Below are 16,634 nucleotides of genomic sequence, written 5' to 3' on the forward strand. Positions count from 1 at the left end.
TTTTAGGTAAATGACAAAGTGAAAGATCTTGGTGGGGAGGAAACTGAAAAATAAAATAAATGTAGGGACGGAAATGAAAATTGAGAAACATTAACGAACTAACCGTTCACAACCAAAAACCGCGGCACGTCCAAAAGAACAAACACATTCGCATTGCACTTTCTTTCATTAATTCTCTCGTCTTCTTAATCTCCTCCGTGTTCGCATTGGACTCTTTCCATTTCCGTACTTGCTTCGATCTCTTTCACGAAATCCATTCTCACAATCATCGAGGTTTAATTCGGAGGAATCTTTTGTTTTTCTCCCATGAATCCTTCGCAAGTCGATTGAATCGGTAGATTTGATTCTCCAATCCTCAGCTCAAAGATTAAGAAGGTTTGGAAACTCGCGCGATCATTGTTCGAATTCTCTGAAATTTGTTATGTCCTACTTCCATTTCTATTTTTTCATTTTGATTTTCATCCGTATTGAATTGTTTTCGAATTTGGTTTCAATATCAGTGACGTATATGTCTATTTTTCATTACGCTTCTGCAAGTCTTGTCCCTAATCTCGTTGGATACTTAGATTGTGTGGATAACAGGAGCTATGGATCGGATGAGACCGGTATATACTCGGGAGAAAAGTAATGCCGGCACCCCACTGGGTCCAGCGTCGCCATTGGTGCCCCCGTTTCCCCACCATAACCGATCAGGTTCAACTGGCTTGGCAAATTCCAGGAGGGGACAGAACAATGCAACGAAAGCTGCAGCACAAAGGCTTGCTAAAGTGATGGCAAGTTCAGCTGATGATGAGGATGACGAAGATGATCTTTCTTTTGATTACAGTTTAGCGAGTGGCACAGGGAGCATTGGTCTAGCAAGTGGAAGATCAGTCAGAGCCCGGTCTCCTATGGTAATGTCGGTGTTAATTACTAAATATTTTTTCAGGTTTGCATGACATTTGGTTTTCAAAATTTGAGCATGTAAACAACTGAGTTCTAAATTTCAACTCATAAATCCAATGAACTCTTTGATTTGATTAAGTGGGATTGTTTCTCATCTGAAAATGATCTAATTTTGTTTTTGTAGTATTTTTATTATTCATGAACTCCATTACTCGCTAATATTATAGTTCTAAAGGTCAACTCATAATCTGTACATCTTCTTGAGCTCTTAGATTGTGCAATTTGCCCGTGTTTTTCTTTTATGACAGTTGCCCATTTGTCCTATTCTATATGGTCATTTTAGCCATCTGTGTCAGACTATTAATAAATGTTATTTCATGTTTTACTTGAAAGACTAATACATGCTTAAATTTGAAATATAGCAATCAGTTAGAACTATTCAAGAACAACCTACTCCAGGACATGTGGGATCAAGCGGTCGAGCATCTCAAACTGTTAACCCTACAGAGCAATCATTGTCAGGTCGTTCAACGCTAGGATTTCGGCCAGCTCATTCTGATAATAATGTTGAACAGCCGCCCATTACTCGCACTTCAACCACTGGTCGCTCATCCCAGCTGGGCAACTCCATAGAACAAACTCCATCTACTCGTTCAACATCAATTAGTCGTCCAAATTTGGGAGTCAAGACAGTTCCATTGGTACCTTCTTCTGTATCCATATCACTTAAACCAACATTGCCAGTAACTCCCAAAGAGGGTCAATCTGATACGAGAACATCACTTAGACCAGCCTTGCCGGTAACTCCAAAAGAGGGTCAAGTTGATACTAGAACATCACTTAGACCAGCCTTGCCGGTAACTCCAAAAGAGGGTCAAGTTGATACTAGAACATCACATAGACCAACCTTGTCTGTAACTCCAAAAGAGGGTCAATTTGATATCAAAACGTCACTTAGACCAGCCTTGCCCGTGACACCAAAAGAGGGTCAGTTTGATTCTAAGATATCAATCAGACCAAGCTTTCCAGTAACTCCAACAGAGGGTCAGTTAGACACCAAAAGAGATAAGAGGTATTGGAACTTATTTCTTATGTCATTATCACCAATATGCCTTGCTACTGTCTTAGAATCAAACAGTGAAGTACCATTCCTATGGATAGCTATCCACCCACAACTTATTGTTAGATCACCGATTAAAACATGTGATCATCTTGTGAGGACTTGATAATGCAAACATTTTATGTTGATAGTGTTTCTATTAAGAAAGCTTTATGATGGTTGTTTACTCCAGGCACTGTGGGTTATTTTGTTACCATAAAATGTTGTTTTGTTATGATTGTTTAGGATTTCATCGCTTAGTAAATGTTATTTTTTTTTAAAATAAGAAATCTTATTTGGGAGTAAAAGCAATGCATCTTGCTATATCAGAGGTATTTGATTTTCACTACTTAGTAGCGTGTTAAATTTTCGTAGACTTAATTTTGGTCTCTGCAGGTAATGTGAAGTAAAATTTGTTATATCTTGCGTGAAAATGTCGAGATAATTAAAATGACCATATCTTATCAACTTAAGCTTTGGGTCAATAGGTCGTTTAATATAGTACTAGGTTCTGCGTTCAAACCCTATAATGCCATTTCCTCTCCGGTTAATATTGATTTCCACTTGTTAGGTCTTTTACAAATTTTTAAGCCCACGAGTATAGGAGAGTGTTAAAGTATTGACGTAATTATATTAATAAGAAACTATCACTTTAAGTTTTTGGGTCAATTGGTGATTTAATCTCTTGCCACTAATATTTGCTGCTCAAATGTCTATTCTATGATTGGGTTTCTCCCTTGAACAGACTATCTTTGGATATGGGAAGCATGAACTTCAGAGACACTAGCAACCAGCCTTCCAGTTCTGATCTACAGGATGAGGTATGCCTTTACAGTATTTAGAAACCTGAGGTTGATCTCATTAAATTCATAAAAGATCAACAAATCAATGGACTATCAATGACGCTGATGCCATCTTATTCTTCCTTTTATTTTATTTCTTTTGATTTTGCTACGTTCAGTTAGAAATAATGTCCTTACCTGTCCAAGTTCATATGTTTCCCCTGCTGACCCAGTTAGCTGGCTGGTAGATTCCAAATAATAGACTTGTTTTCTCGTGAAATGCTTTTGTCCATTTGATGTCTACTGGTCTAGCCTTTTTCTAGAAAGGAATTAAAACTTTATGTCTTCTTCTGGTGAACTTTTATTTCATTATAAATAAAGATCAAGTTAAAGTGCCTTGTTCCAACTTCTTTGACTGAACTTATAGTTTGATGCATTTGGCTCTTTCAAGATTTGCTAATGGTGGTTATGATATTGGTGCAGCTTGATATGGTACAGGAGGAAAATGAGAGTTTACTTGAAAAGGTGATGCCGACAACTTTTCTGGCTTTTCTTGTAGGAGAGCTATTGACCGGTTTTTATAGATCTATTTGTGTCCTCAATTCAACAAGAACAATTTATACCTGTAATGGAACATTCTTCTTTTGGAAAAAAGGCTATAAATTAAGAGTTCATTCGTTTATCATATGGAAACTATTTCAATGCCCATACCCCTTCTAAGTTACATAAGTTCACAGTCTGACTAATCAAATTCAAGCTCAATAGTAACTCCAGATAACTGGGTAACATTGATGTAAAAGTGATAGGCTTTTCATTTATATCATTTTGGCATACATCTAATATGTGCCTCCCCAGCTTCGACTTGCAGAAGAAAGATGTGAGGAAGCAGAAGCTAGAGCCCGGCAGCTTGAGAGTCAGGTAAAAGCAATTAATTGGATTATAATCTTCCACTATTTAGAAGTATTATTTTAGACTTTTTTCAAACTATGGGAAAATTACCCTTTTAGTCGCATTTTGTCAGGAACGCTCTTTAACATATCTTCCTGTTACTCCCGTCTAATTCTCTTGATCATTTGTGATGCCATTGGGCAACCTACAGAATAATTCATGCCACCCTGTGTTAATAGTTGCCTCTTTCCATTATCTTCTTTTGGTTGTCTTGGTTAGCATGCATAGTATTGGTAGTCAAGTCATTGGAATTATACTTTCATTTCATATGATGTATGTTCTCTACTATTAACTAGGATCTTTTTATGGTTTATGGAACAAACAAGTGTTATATTTAAATGTTTTTAACGAGTTTCTTTCAGGCAAGACCCAGAAATAATTTTTTTTGGATTAGGAATCTTTTTGATGAAGCTAACCAGATTTCTTCTTTAGTGTGCTATAGTCAATTTTTTGTTGCACTTCATAGTTGCAGCATAGCTGCTTGTGCACCAGTACAGAAAATTAAATCTATACGTTTCAGTGATGGGAACATCTTGATATTGTCAAATAAATACAAATCCCATTCAATGTACACATTTTGAAGTATTCAAATGTGATATTTAGGTTGCTATGCTTGGAGAAGGTGTGACGCTAGAAGCCCGTCTTTTGAGCAGGCTAGCTCCTGACTTCTATTTTCTCTTGCAACTTGCATGCCACATCAGTTCTCTTATGATCTAACAATTCATTATTGTTTTGCTTCTAGGAAGGAGGCAGCTTTGCAGCAGAGAGAGGTTTGTTTTACTACAACCGGAAAATTTATTCAATGATTTTTTATGCATAATTTCAATATATGGGTAAATATTCAGCTGCTTCCATGAAAACGGAGACAAACTATCAGGTGACTTTTCCTACATTTTTTTAAGTGAATAGAGTGGATCCCTGGGAGGTCACTGCTGAAGTTTCCTAAATCCATCTAAGTGCATCCCCATACCCATTCTACACATTCAAACTAGGATGTCCTATAAGTACGTAACTTAGACCCAGGGAACCATGATAGATCAAAGATCAATTATAATTGACAATCTGGATGCTTTTTTTTGCTGCCATTGCTGCCTATTCCTATTGTAAGCAATAAAAGAATGAAACACCGATTTACGTAAAAACCCGAGTACTGGGAGAAAAACCACGATATTTTCGTTATTGTTATTTTCTGATAAATTACCATAAGTACGATGAGCGAGAATAAATAAAATACACAATGAGATAAAAAAAGGAAAAAGATTTAGGGTAAGTTTCCATAATTTTCCTATGGACCAAACCCACTAATTCTAACGATTCCTAAAACTATTTGATAATTTAAATTAAAGGAAATTCATTCAAAGGATCAAACCATCAACTATGAGATGGTAATGGGTGTCCTTCCTTCCACAGTTCGTGTATTAATCAAGTGTTTCAATGAAGAAACTTCTCCATCTGCCCTCCTGTTGTGTTTCAGAGCCTTCCCGTCGTCTAAAAGCCAAATGTACTGCTTTTGAAGAACTGGTTGGAATTTGGAACAAAAGCTAAGGACAAACCGCTACAAAGTTGCAGTAACTGTCTAATACTAAGATCGAAGAGTTTAGAAGAAAAATCCTGATTTTCATGGCAGAAAAATAAGATACTTGTAATTATGTATAACATGTGCTTGAATTAAATTTCCTTATTATTCTAGTTTTATAATCATGATTGAACTAACTTGTTAGGTTAAATTATAAGTTTGGTTTTTTTTGTCTATTTAATTCTTGTACTGCAGAAATAATTTCAAAAAGGCTTTTTCACTTTTCAGTCTATAAGTTTCAAGGACGCGTTTAATTTGTGAATGTGTTAATTCCGTTAATTCAATGATTGTACACCATTGTATGTATAAACTTATTTGAAATTAGATCATCATGTAATCCTTAACAACCGAAATTTATTAAACTCAATATTGAAAGTTTCAAGATGAATTAGAAACTTTTTTGAAGTACTAGAACCAAAAAACACAATCTCGAGACTTTTGCAACTTATTAAATTATATAAATAGACACAACTTCAAAAGTTCTGTGATCAAACTTGTTATTTACAGAGTCTGCCACTAAAAAATAATATATACTTCTGTTTTTGTGGTTTGTCTATTTATATTAAACAAAGGAAATGTCATTCAACACTTTCCATCCGACCCTTGCAGGCTGCTTTGAGAGTTGCATCACAATCTCACGGGAGCAGAGGTACTCATCATATTGCTGCACTTAAAACTGAAGCAGAGGTATGCAGAAGTTGAAAAACGTACACAACTAGTACCACTAATATGAATCTTCTATTGAATTTGACTCGTGAGTACTTTGACTCAGACTGCAAGGGATGAGGCAACATCTGCTTTGGAGCACTTGGACGAAGCTGAGGCAGAGTTGCAGTCACTTAGGATTATGACCCATAGAATGATACTGACCAAAGAAGAAATGGTCTGTAGTTAAAGTTTCGGTGTAGTTACTTCCTTTTTGGTCCATCTTAGATATACTTGTCTGACATGCTTCTTTCACACTAGGAAGAGGTTGTTTTGAAAAGGTGTTGGCTTGCTCGATACTGGAGCTTATGCGTCCGTTACGGTGACCTTTTTTTCTGTGGAACTTGCATGGTGATATCCTTATGTTGTTTCAAAATTTCCAGAAATTACAATATCTATACACAGATCCCGTATTTTCTATTGCAAGAAATAATCTGGTCCCAAGAGTGAGATTAGCAGCATGGATTGCTCTTTGCTTTGAAATAAAGATGCAAGTTGAAAAGATAACTATGGGGCCATTTCCATATCTTGGTACTCATATTTTTTTACGTTAGATGATTAACTATCAGGCAGGAAATGAAATTTAGAAGCCTTTTCCAAGATCTTGTTTAAAATATTCCTCAAATAGGTACATTGCTTAAAAATCTGCTATGACTTGATTTGCATGATGATATCAATAAATCCAGACGTTAGGGGCATCGTGGGATGGATATTCATAGGACTTCCATTGTTCCCAGTTGGAATAAGAAGCTTCTGTTCAATAGAAATGAATAGGCCCTTGGGTATGTTAGAGTTTTGGTTCTGTAATCAATGTGCATGTATGTCAAAACTGTCTGTTCATTTTGCAGACACAGCAGTTCCCAATCCTAGATCAATTAGAACTATCAGCTAACTGTTCTTTTGGACTGTTTCTCAGTTTTCTGTTGAATAATGAATATCTTCTTTCATATGGCGTATAGAAGGTTCAACCATCTCTGGACTAACCTAGGGATCAACCAGGTATTCATGCTGAGGTAGCTGGAGCAAGATCTGAATACTGGTCATCGTTTACTTCAAGTCCTGTTGAAGTTGTTTTGGAAGCAGGAAAGAAAGCTAAAGAGGTGACAGGTAAAGCCGTTGTAAAGGGATGAAAATGTTAAAGATCTCCCTCTTCTTTTTCCCATGTTTGGTGGGGGGTGGTGGGGGGGAGGAGGTTGTTCTTTCTGTCCAGCTGCTGACTGATTTGAGTGAATCTTTTAACCTTTATATTGATCCTGTTCATTGATGCGGTTACACTTTTTTTAATCTTTATTAGCAAGCGATGATTTGGAGGGAAGAGAAAATCAGCGAGACTTGAATGAATTTTCCAGTGAGACAAACGTCGAAAGCATGCTATTAGTGGAGAGAGGTTTGCGGGAGCTGGCCACATTGAAGGTTCCAGCTTTACTTATACATTTGAAATTCTTGAAACTTTTATTTCTTTTTTTTATTTTTATTTAATGTCATAATATTCTAGATTTGTACAACAAAACATAGATTTTCAGGATAAAGAGTCTTCTCTATTCGTTGGACTCTAGGAACTGGTCCTATTGAAATAAAGAAATAAATTCTACACATCTAAGCTAATGTAGTAAAAATGAGTTGACAAGAAAGCACCACAATATGTCCTGCGGAAGCTAAGCAAAAGAGAGAGCTGACGAAAATGAAACAAAGAACCTGCTCATTAATACCCATGAAATAAACCAGCAAGAGAGAGAGGGAGGTTAATATAACTTCTACGTCAGTTACTCCGTCCTACTCATACCAGCAATGAAAATTTGAAAAAGGAGATAGGAATTAACTTGGATGCTTTGGGCAGCAACAGATGGGCTCTGTTTTGAGTTCTAGCAGGACCTACTTTGCTCCATTTTTTTGCAATGAATAAAATATATGCCTTTTCTAAAGTTTGATTTTTCACCCAAGTGAATATTGCATGAAATTCATGTATCTTTAACTCTTTACAAATGGAAGCAATTAAACATATTAATATACAAATCTGTTTACTGAAAGTGACGCCCCGTCATTTGTATTACAGTTTTTAAACAGTTTTAAAAAGTGAAATGTCCCTTTTCTCACATTTTGTCTATATTTTTGTGTGTGAAGGGGACAAAATATAATACGCTTTTCATATGCCTAAATTTTCATAAATTGAAAATTGATTGGAAATTCATGCGTTATTTCACACACAAAAGCAATGGAACATATTAATATACTCTTATTTGTATCCTGAAAATGTAAATCAGCACATCTCTGACATTTGTATTCTTGTTTTTTGAAAACGGCGTCACTTTGCTCATAACTTTCCTGTAATTCTGCGTTTTTCATGTAATGTAGAAAAAATGATGTTTTGAGGAAAACATTAAAGGTTAGATGCAACTCTCTCTGTTAGCATATTTGTACCGGGAAAGTTTATCACAGCACAAGAGTATCTGTGCAGGAAATAGAGTTTCCTATTGTCTATGTATGCTATTAACGTTCTTTCACTACCAATCCATATTTGTAAAATGATCAGCTATATGATTATATCATGTCTGGTCTTGTTTTTCTATCTTCAAGAATGCATCTTTGCACTCTCAAGGTTTATAAACTGGAATGATTTTAATATTCCCATAAAGATGTTTTTTTTTGTCATCTTGAGTATTTGAAATTCTTATAGCAAACGTAGTTTTTTATTGTTATGGTTGATTATGAGAACTCCGTAACTTGACTCACTTCTATTTGTGGTAGCTGGCTTGTCATTATTTATTTTTTAACTCCTGTGATCATAAGTTTCTAATGAAATTATTTTGAAGGTAGAGGACGCAGTGGCTCTTGCAATGGCTCGCGATCGACGTGCAAATTTGTTAAAACCAGGTGGGATTGGGAAATCATATGAAAAAACCACTATTCAATGTATCGGTTGTCAATTTTAGCATGAGATAGATATTGAGAAGACAATAAAAGTGTACCCACTCCACTGGACTTAGAACTGCCTTTTGGGTTACATGAAACTTGATATTTAACTTCCAATAACATTTAGTTCTGGATATTTGTGCCCAAGTTCTAGATACATAATAACTTATTTAATGCATGCTTGATCTTTATTGATACTTGCTAGGAGTATTTCTCTTCACTGATACTTTTACTTTGATATGTATATTAGGCTATATAATTGTTCAATTTTTCATTAATTCTTGATGTCATAGACTTATGATAATATGTGCAGTCTAACAGTGTTTGCACTTTCTTGTTATTGGGTAGATGAAGCAAAGCTGCCTATAGAAGGACAATTTGAAGCATTTGGTATGTTAACTGAAAACACTTTGCCCTTTTCTTTTCTACCTTTTTTCTGGTCTAAATTATATTTGGTTTTTATTTAAGAAATGAGAATGACTTGTAGTTTAACTTGAGTACAAAACAACTCATTTACTTGGTAGGAACTTATGATTTACATTTAGATTTGGAAAATGAAAAATATATATATTAAAAGAAGCAAATAAATTTGCTTCTTCTATATATCAATATCATCACACTAGATTTTAGGCTAAAAAGTCACGTATTTAATTTATGATAGCTACCTACCAAGAATTTAATATCCTACAAGTTTCCTTGACACTCAAACGTTATGGAATTAGGCATACTGTCCTTATCTTTTAACACAATTTGGATATCTTACCGATGCAAATAACTCTTCATGTCTTTGTGAAACTTATACAAATTGTGTTTAATCAAATGCACTTACAGAATTAAGCCCAGAGGAGGCAGAGGATGTCTCGTTTAAGCAGGTATATAATGAACTCTATTTTTCACGTGCGTGTATGTGAAATTTCTCTTTAACATGTTGCATCTGTCAGATTTCTTATTTTTTACATTACCTAGGGGCTAAAATGGTAGGATAGTAGGAGGGTGTGATCTAGAGAAATCTTTTGGCTTGGGCTTCAAGGATTTCATGCCTATAAATAGGAGGTGTGATCCTCGTTTGTGAACCAAGCAAAGTAAGTAAAGCAAGGAAGAAAGAAAGAGAATTAGTGTGGAACTTTGGGTGGGAGTGAGTGAGTGATTTGAGTGTAAAAGAGTTCCCTCTCCAAAAGTGTCCATCCTTTATAAATTGTCTTAATTAAAGTTTCTTTCTTCCAAGTGAGTGTTTCTTTCTTTTGTGTCAATTTCTTCAACAAGTGGTACCAGAGTGCGGTGTCGGAGCTTCTTAAAGATCGAGTGCAATCTTGGTGTGGTATTGGAGCTCTTGAAGAACGAGTACGGTCTGTGACTGCAAAGCTTATTGTTTGGGACATAGCTAATTGTGGAGTGCATTCATCATTACATGACGATGATGCTACCTTCAAGTTGTTGCAGGAATCAAGAAGTTTAACATTCGGAACTACAAAACATAGTCCACATGCATGAAGTCATATCTCCAAGGCCAAGACTTGTGGGATGTTGTAGGACGCACTGAAGTTAATCCACTCAAGGATTCTGCTGCTTTAAAGAAATGGAATATCAAGGCAGGTGAGGCCATGTTTACAATTAAAACTATAGTTGATGAAGAAATGTTGGAGTACATTAGTATTATGGAGGCACCAAAGAAAGCATGGGACACGTTCACCTCACTTCTCTCAAAGAAAATGATACAAGATACTCTAACCATATGACAGGGGATAGAAGAAGTTGTAAAACACAGCAGAGTATAAAGGAAGCCGAGTTATTGTAACTGCAAACAACTCTGCCAATAGCCCACGTTGGCAAAATTCTCATAATGCCTCGTTCCAATTCCAAAAAAGTGGAAATAGAAAGCATGCGTTATATGTGCCTAAAATGCAGAAGCATTTGGTGCCAATATCTCAATTGAGATCAGTAAGCAAATTTGTCGTGTTTGGACTTGATGGTGTCTAGGTCTACCAAGATTTGGAAGTCAGGAAGGGTGAGAAATGGATTCCATTTATATCATGTTAACAAAAGATGCCTATGGATAAGCAAAGACACCCAATTGATCTCCTGAACAACGTCATACATCAAAAAATGTTATAGTTGATGAAGCATTATCATGAAAGGCACTTGAATCAGAAAAGACACCGAAGGATGAGAGGTCTTTTGAAGAGGATCCAAAGATGAGATAAGTCGAGTGCAATAGGATCCAACAGAAGACGAAGAAGAACAATTAAGGACACAAAGTCCTTGGTAAAATGAAGTACATAATAAAAAACCACATTTACAAAGATCAACCAAACAGAGGATACCAAATTCTAGGTATATAGATGCAATGTTAACAAAATTTGAAGAGGTAACAATGCACGAAGAAGCACCACAAAATATCCAATGGAGAAAGGTCATGGAAGAACAAGTGGCGCACTGAGCTAAACATAAACGTTGGAACAAAGATCCAGAAGGCTAGTGCATCCAAGCATGCAAAGTTTTAGAAGAGTCTTGAAATATCCATAGTATGTCATTGGTGTGCAAATCAGATTTCTCTATAATGATGTTGAAAGATGTAAATAAATATCTAAAAGAAAAAATCTAGAAACATCCTAGATTTTATTTAGGTTAAGAAATTCTAGAGAGTTCCTCTAGATAAGGATGAGACTAGAATAGTTAGGATTCTAGAGAAATCTTTCGGCTTAGGCTCCAAGGATTTCATGCCTATAAATAGGAGGTGTAACCTTCATTTGTGAACTAAGCAAAGTAAGTAAAAAGAGGAAGGAAGAAAGAGAGTTGGTGAGAAACTTTGAGTGAAAGTGAATGAGTGTTTTTTAGAGTAAAAGAGTGCTCTCTCCAAAAGTATCCATTTGTAAATCTTTTTAGTAAAAGTTTCTTTCTTCCAAGTGAGTGTCTTTTCTTTTGTGTCAATTTCTCCAACATGTGAGAGATACTACGAACACAAAGTCATACTTAGACTTTCTTTCTTTTCTGAACTTTTGATGGAAAATTGAGTTTGACATCGTGAAGAACTCCCTAATTTTGTGAATATTGATGGTCAACTGACAATTTAGCAACAGTTTTATTTTATGGTAGAATATGATTGATTAATAGACATTATGATTTCTGTTATTATAAGAAAAATGTGTAAGAATTCGCACAATTTAATCTAAACTTGTTTACCATGGGTTTTTAAGAATTTAGTATACAACAGTTATGGAATTACAATTTTACATTTTACATTATAAGGATTGGATATAAAATTAGATGGAGAAGGAGATGTCTTAGAGAGGTGAGAAACGGAAAGAATGAAAGACGAGTTGGAGAGAGAGTGGGAGAGAGATGTTGGAAAGTGATCTAGTTATCTTATGGAGAGACATCGAGGAGAGACATCGAGGAGAGACATTGAGGAGAGACATCGAGGAGAGACAAGTTAGAGAGATATAAGCTGAAGCAAGAGGAAAATGTTAAAAGAGGCATATGAAGGGGGAAAAGTTAGAGAGAGATTTCAGTCAGAGAGATGTTAGAAAGTGAGAAATAAGTTAGGAAGATTATGATAATTGTTAACTAAAGAAGAAGCTGTGCAGTGTGTAGTGTGTATCAATCGTTCACTAATAGAAATCTATTTTTAAGACGATTTTCTAGTGCTAGTTATTTAGAAAGATCGATATTATTAATTGGACCATTATTGTTTTAAAAGGCAACATAACTTCCATTGATAAAACGAGAAGAGACCAATCCTAAAAAAGACAATAGCTTGCAAGAGAAAGAAAAATTGCAAAAAAAAAAAAAAAGAAGAAAGAAAACAAAAGAGAAGAAATAGTATTGAAATACAAAGAGGAAGAAGCACCAAAAAGCAAACACTTAAAACCTAACAAACCAACGCCATAAAGGAAACCAAAACTATAGAGCCAAAGCTGACGAAAGTCTAATGAGCAGATGAGGATAGAAGTCCAATGAGCCCAAATAAGTGCGAGGATCGAACTACAAATCAAACCAACTTCCAAATTGTCAATTCCAAGCTTACAACTACTAAGAGAACACAACTTCATATAGACAATATAAGGCTTAGGCGCATAAAAACGAGAAATCCACAAAAATAGTTCAATTCCTAGACAAAACCACAAAGTTATGCTTTATTAAGAATCATTCTTTTGTTACAAACAAATAACTAAACACGAAAATTGGAATATGCTAGCAATTTACCCTAAAAGCTTAGAAAATCAATTGAATGTATTATTCCTTGGGTTTGTTTTTTGAAAATCACTTAAGAGATTTTTTTTTAACATTTATTTATTTGCGATGTAGGCTTGGCTGACCTATTTCTGGAAGAGAGCAAAACTTGATGAACTTGAACCAGACATAGCAGATGAACGTCTAGAGTTCTGGATCAACCACAATAACAAATCTACTTCTCATGATGCCGTTGATGGTTCATTTTCTCTTCACTCACTGCATTCTTAATTTTCTAGTTAAAAATGTTCTCTATATCAATCTTTACGTGGAAGAGAAATTGTTATCCTAGTTTTTTAATTAACTTGAACCACTTAATAGACACTAACTTTAGACGATGATCTAAATTAAGAATAAGAGAAAACCGTGTGTTTGTCAAAAGAGACTCGGTGAATGGTGCTGATCTTGGGTAGGCTACTCAAAATATTTCGCTTCTGAGTTATGAGTATGACCAATCTAAAAGAAGCCTGTTTATGTTATTGTGTCTTACCAGGATCAAGATTCTCTTCATGTCTCTAATCATGTGCTATTTGTAATTTAAGTTGAATGGCATTTGGAATATTGGTAAATCAAATCAATGATTACAAACTTTATTTTTTTCATTTGAGTTTCGAAAATAATTTTCTCAAAAAAAAAAAAAAAAAAAAAAAAAACACTATAACTTTTATCAACACCTCATAGTTTATCGTTTCAAATGAATTTCCTTTAAATTAACACCATTTTTTCCCTTTCTTTTTAATAATAATTTCACCATTATTTGACTACAACGATCACTCATTTGGGATTGTGTTTCTTTCTTTATTTTCATTTTCTTTTTATCATATGGACAGTTGAGCGTGGGCTGATAGAGCTGAGGAAGCTAGGCATTGAAAACCAGCTATGGGAAAGATCTCGAAGAGGGTTGGAGGTGAACCCTAACCGCAGACCTCGTCAATCCGACTTCTGAACTTACTGTATAAGGTTGGATTTATCGTTGTGCTTACAATTTAATTTGCTTTTATATTTGAAAAAAAAAGTTTTTGAACCTTAGCATGTAACAATTTAGCTAATATACCTACACATTCAAATTTGTAACAACTTAACACTACTTAATGAGTTTCCAATCTATATGGACAAGAAAATTTAATATTTAATAATATTTCAAACACAATATGGGCTAAAACACTGTACATTGTAAAGTAAATGAACTAAACTGTTATTTAGAGCTGAGAAAGTAGCTTGTTGCAAATTTATATGTAGAAGACATAACTTTTTACTTCAATCAGGTGTAAAAGTGTTTTTTAAGCTTTAAGCATGACTAAGAAGATTGATATTGTCGGGTTACATTTTTGGATTCATTTTGTATTGTAAACACTAAATCCTTTTCTAAAAAATAAAAATTTGTGTTCTTGTGCAGATGGGGAAGACGCTCAGAGTTCAACATTACATTCAAATCCTCCATTTTTCTCGACTGGTTTGTCATGGGAACGTTGGTGTTTTGTGGATCATCTCAAAACAAAACTTATTAACTTTTAATTCCTCATTTGTTTCATTTTTTTAACTTATAATTTACATGTGGTTTTGCTTGACTGACCTTAAAAACTATGTAATGTAATAATGAAACTACCTAATTAATTACAAAGTTGTCTGCTTTTCCACTACAGTTTCAGTTTTGAATTAATTTGAAATTGAGAGATCTGAATCACTATTGTTATTATTATTATTTTTCAAGTTCTAAAGTAAAGACTTCTTGTTGAAACTGAAAGAATCTGTATGAGTAATTGTTTAATTTCTAATTAAAGACTTCACTCCAATGTATAAGTTACCACTGAGGCCTATGAACCATGTTGTAAAAGAAAACATCTCAATTCATGATCTTATATCTCTGTGAAGAAATTATTATAATAAAGCTGCTGTAGCATATTTTTATTGGTAAGTGCCACAAATTATCTAAGAGTGTATTGTCAAACACCGTATTTTTATCTATTCTTATCTACAAGTGATTTTGACTAGTGAAAATGTAATTTTACAAAAACAAAAAATCGCTCAAAATTGATTTTTGAAGCATCTTCTAGTGATTAAGGAAAGGTGATTAACTAGGAATCACCACCTTGCCGTAAAATCACTTTTGGTATAAAACATAATTATTGAAAATCAATTTTAAGAATTTGCTTCCAAACAAAAATTTTATTGTTTAAAAATCAATTTGATAGAGTCAATTATATCTATTTTTTTTTCTTCTAAAACCACTACTCCAAAAATCACTCCTAAACACACCCTAAGAAACATAGATACAGATATGACAACATGTTATATTTTAAAAATTTATGACATGACATGACAAAAACACATTCATTAAAATATTCTTTTTAAAAAATATTTATGTATGTATAATACATTTGTTGCACCAGCAAATGTATGTTACATGTCGATCAAGTGTCGAACACGAACATGTTAACCAAACTAAAGTGTCGAACAAGTACTTATGCTTCTTAGCAAATTATCTGGTAGATGTTTGGTACATTGACAATTTCAATTCTCTTAATCATTTGTATACTCTGACCGAAAATAACTTTGCAGATCTCACAAATGAGGAGTTCAAATTACTTGGAGTCTAAAACCGTTTTGCTTCCTAATACATTCTTCAAATATGGAAATATGGTTAATCTGCCTACTAATGTTGATTGGAGAAAGGAAGGTGCAGTTACTCAGATAAAAAATCAAGGCCAATGTGGTACAAACTTGTAATACTCTCATTCATCCAACTAATCAGAAATATGTTGAACACATGTTCTCTTTACGTCTGATTTATGAGTTTTTTTTTCCTAACAAGTACCCTAAACCCTACCCTCTATCCTTTGTAAGTCATTTTGTCGTATTTGGAAAAATTTAGCAATCTTGAATTTTCAACACAAGGAGCTGTTAGGCATTCTATGCAGTAGCAGCAGTCGAAGGCATCAACAAAATAAAAGCAGGGAAATTGATGTCTCTTTCAGAACAAAAGCTTGTAGACTGCGATGTGACCTCGGGGAACCAGGAATGCAGTGGTGGTTACATATACAAAGCATTAGAGTTCATAGCGGTGGTTACATATACAAAGCATTTGAGTTCATAGCGGTGGTTACATGTACAAAGCATTTGAGTTCATCAATAAAACTGGACTAACTACAAACAGAATATCCATACAAAGGAACTGAATCTACATGCAACAAACAAAAAGCAAAATACCAGTCTGTGTCAATAAGTGGATATGAAAAAGTACCCATCAACAACGAGAAAAGCTTAAAAGCAACAGTTGCTAAACAGCCAGTTTCTATAGCAATCGATGCAGGGCGGAACGATTTTCAAATCTATTCAGGTGGAATCTTCTCAGGCAATTGTGGAAAGCAACTGAATCAGGAGTGACAATAGTTGGGTATGGGGAAGCTAGCAATAAAGCTTATTGGCTTGTGAAGAATTCATGGGGCACTGGCTGGGGTGGATCAGATTACATAAGAATGAAGCTGTGATTCAACTGACA

The 16,634-nt window shown here is 34.6% G+C and overlaps 1 protein-coding gene and 1 pseudogene across 8 annotated transcripts; both read left to right on the top strand.

Annotated features, from left to right (window-relative positions):
* The first annotated feature begins 134 nt into the window (after nt 1–134).
* LOC103495686 (coiled-coil domain-containing protein SCD2) lies at nt 135–14,772 on the top strand. 8 transcript variants are annotated; one of them, XM_008457316.3, is made up of 19 exons: nt 135–375; nt 567–893; nt 1,308–1,957; nt 2,730–2,805; nt 3,250–3,291; nt 3,622–3,684; nt 4,318–4,367; nt 4,457–4,484; nt 5,900–5,977; nt 6,063–6,173; nt 6,257–6,317; nt 6,995–7,102; nt 7,290–7,408; nt 8,806–8,866; nt 9,254–9,295; nt 9,737–9,777; nt 13,211–13,334; nt 13,966–14,095; nt 14,532–14,772. In XM_008457316.3, exons 2-18 carry the CDS (start codon nt 588–590, stop codon nt 14,079–14,081), a joined length of 2,076 nt encoding a protein of 691 aa, XP_008455538.2. In that variant the 5' UTR covers nt 135–375; nt 567–587; the 3' UTR covers nt 14,082–14,095; nt 14,532–14,772. The 8 variants fall into 8 exon arrangements, 5 of the variants coding, with proteins under 5 accessions (XP_008455538.2, XP_008455544.2, XP_050940734.1 ...); XM_008457322.3 differs by having other exon boundaries at nt 583–893; XM_051084777.1 differs by lacking the exons at nt 13,211–13,334; nt 13,966–14,095; nt 14,532–14,772 and adding exons at nt 10,169–10,251; nt 10,346–11,808.
* A 931-nt stretch (nt 14,773–15,703) lies between these two features.
* Nucleotides 15,704–16,519, top strand: LOC107991273 (KDEL-tailed cysteine endopeptidase CEP1-like; annotated as a pseudogene).
* Nucleotides 16,520–16,634: the final 115 nt, after the last annotated feature.

This window comes from Cucumis melo, chromosome 5 (genome assembly GCF_025177605.1).
Source record: "Cucumis melo cultivar AY chromosome 5, USDA_Cmelo_AY_1.0, whole genome shotgun sequence".
In the NCBI taxonomy this organism is placed as follows: Eukaryota; Viridiplantae; Streptophyta; class Magnoliopsida; order Cucurbitales; family Cucurbitaceae; genus Cucumis; species Cucumis melo.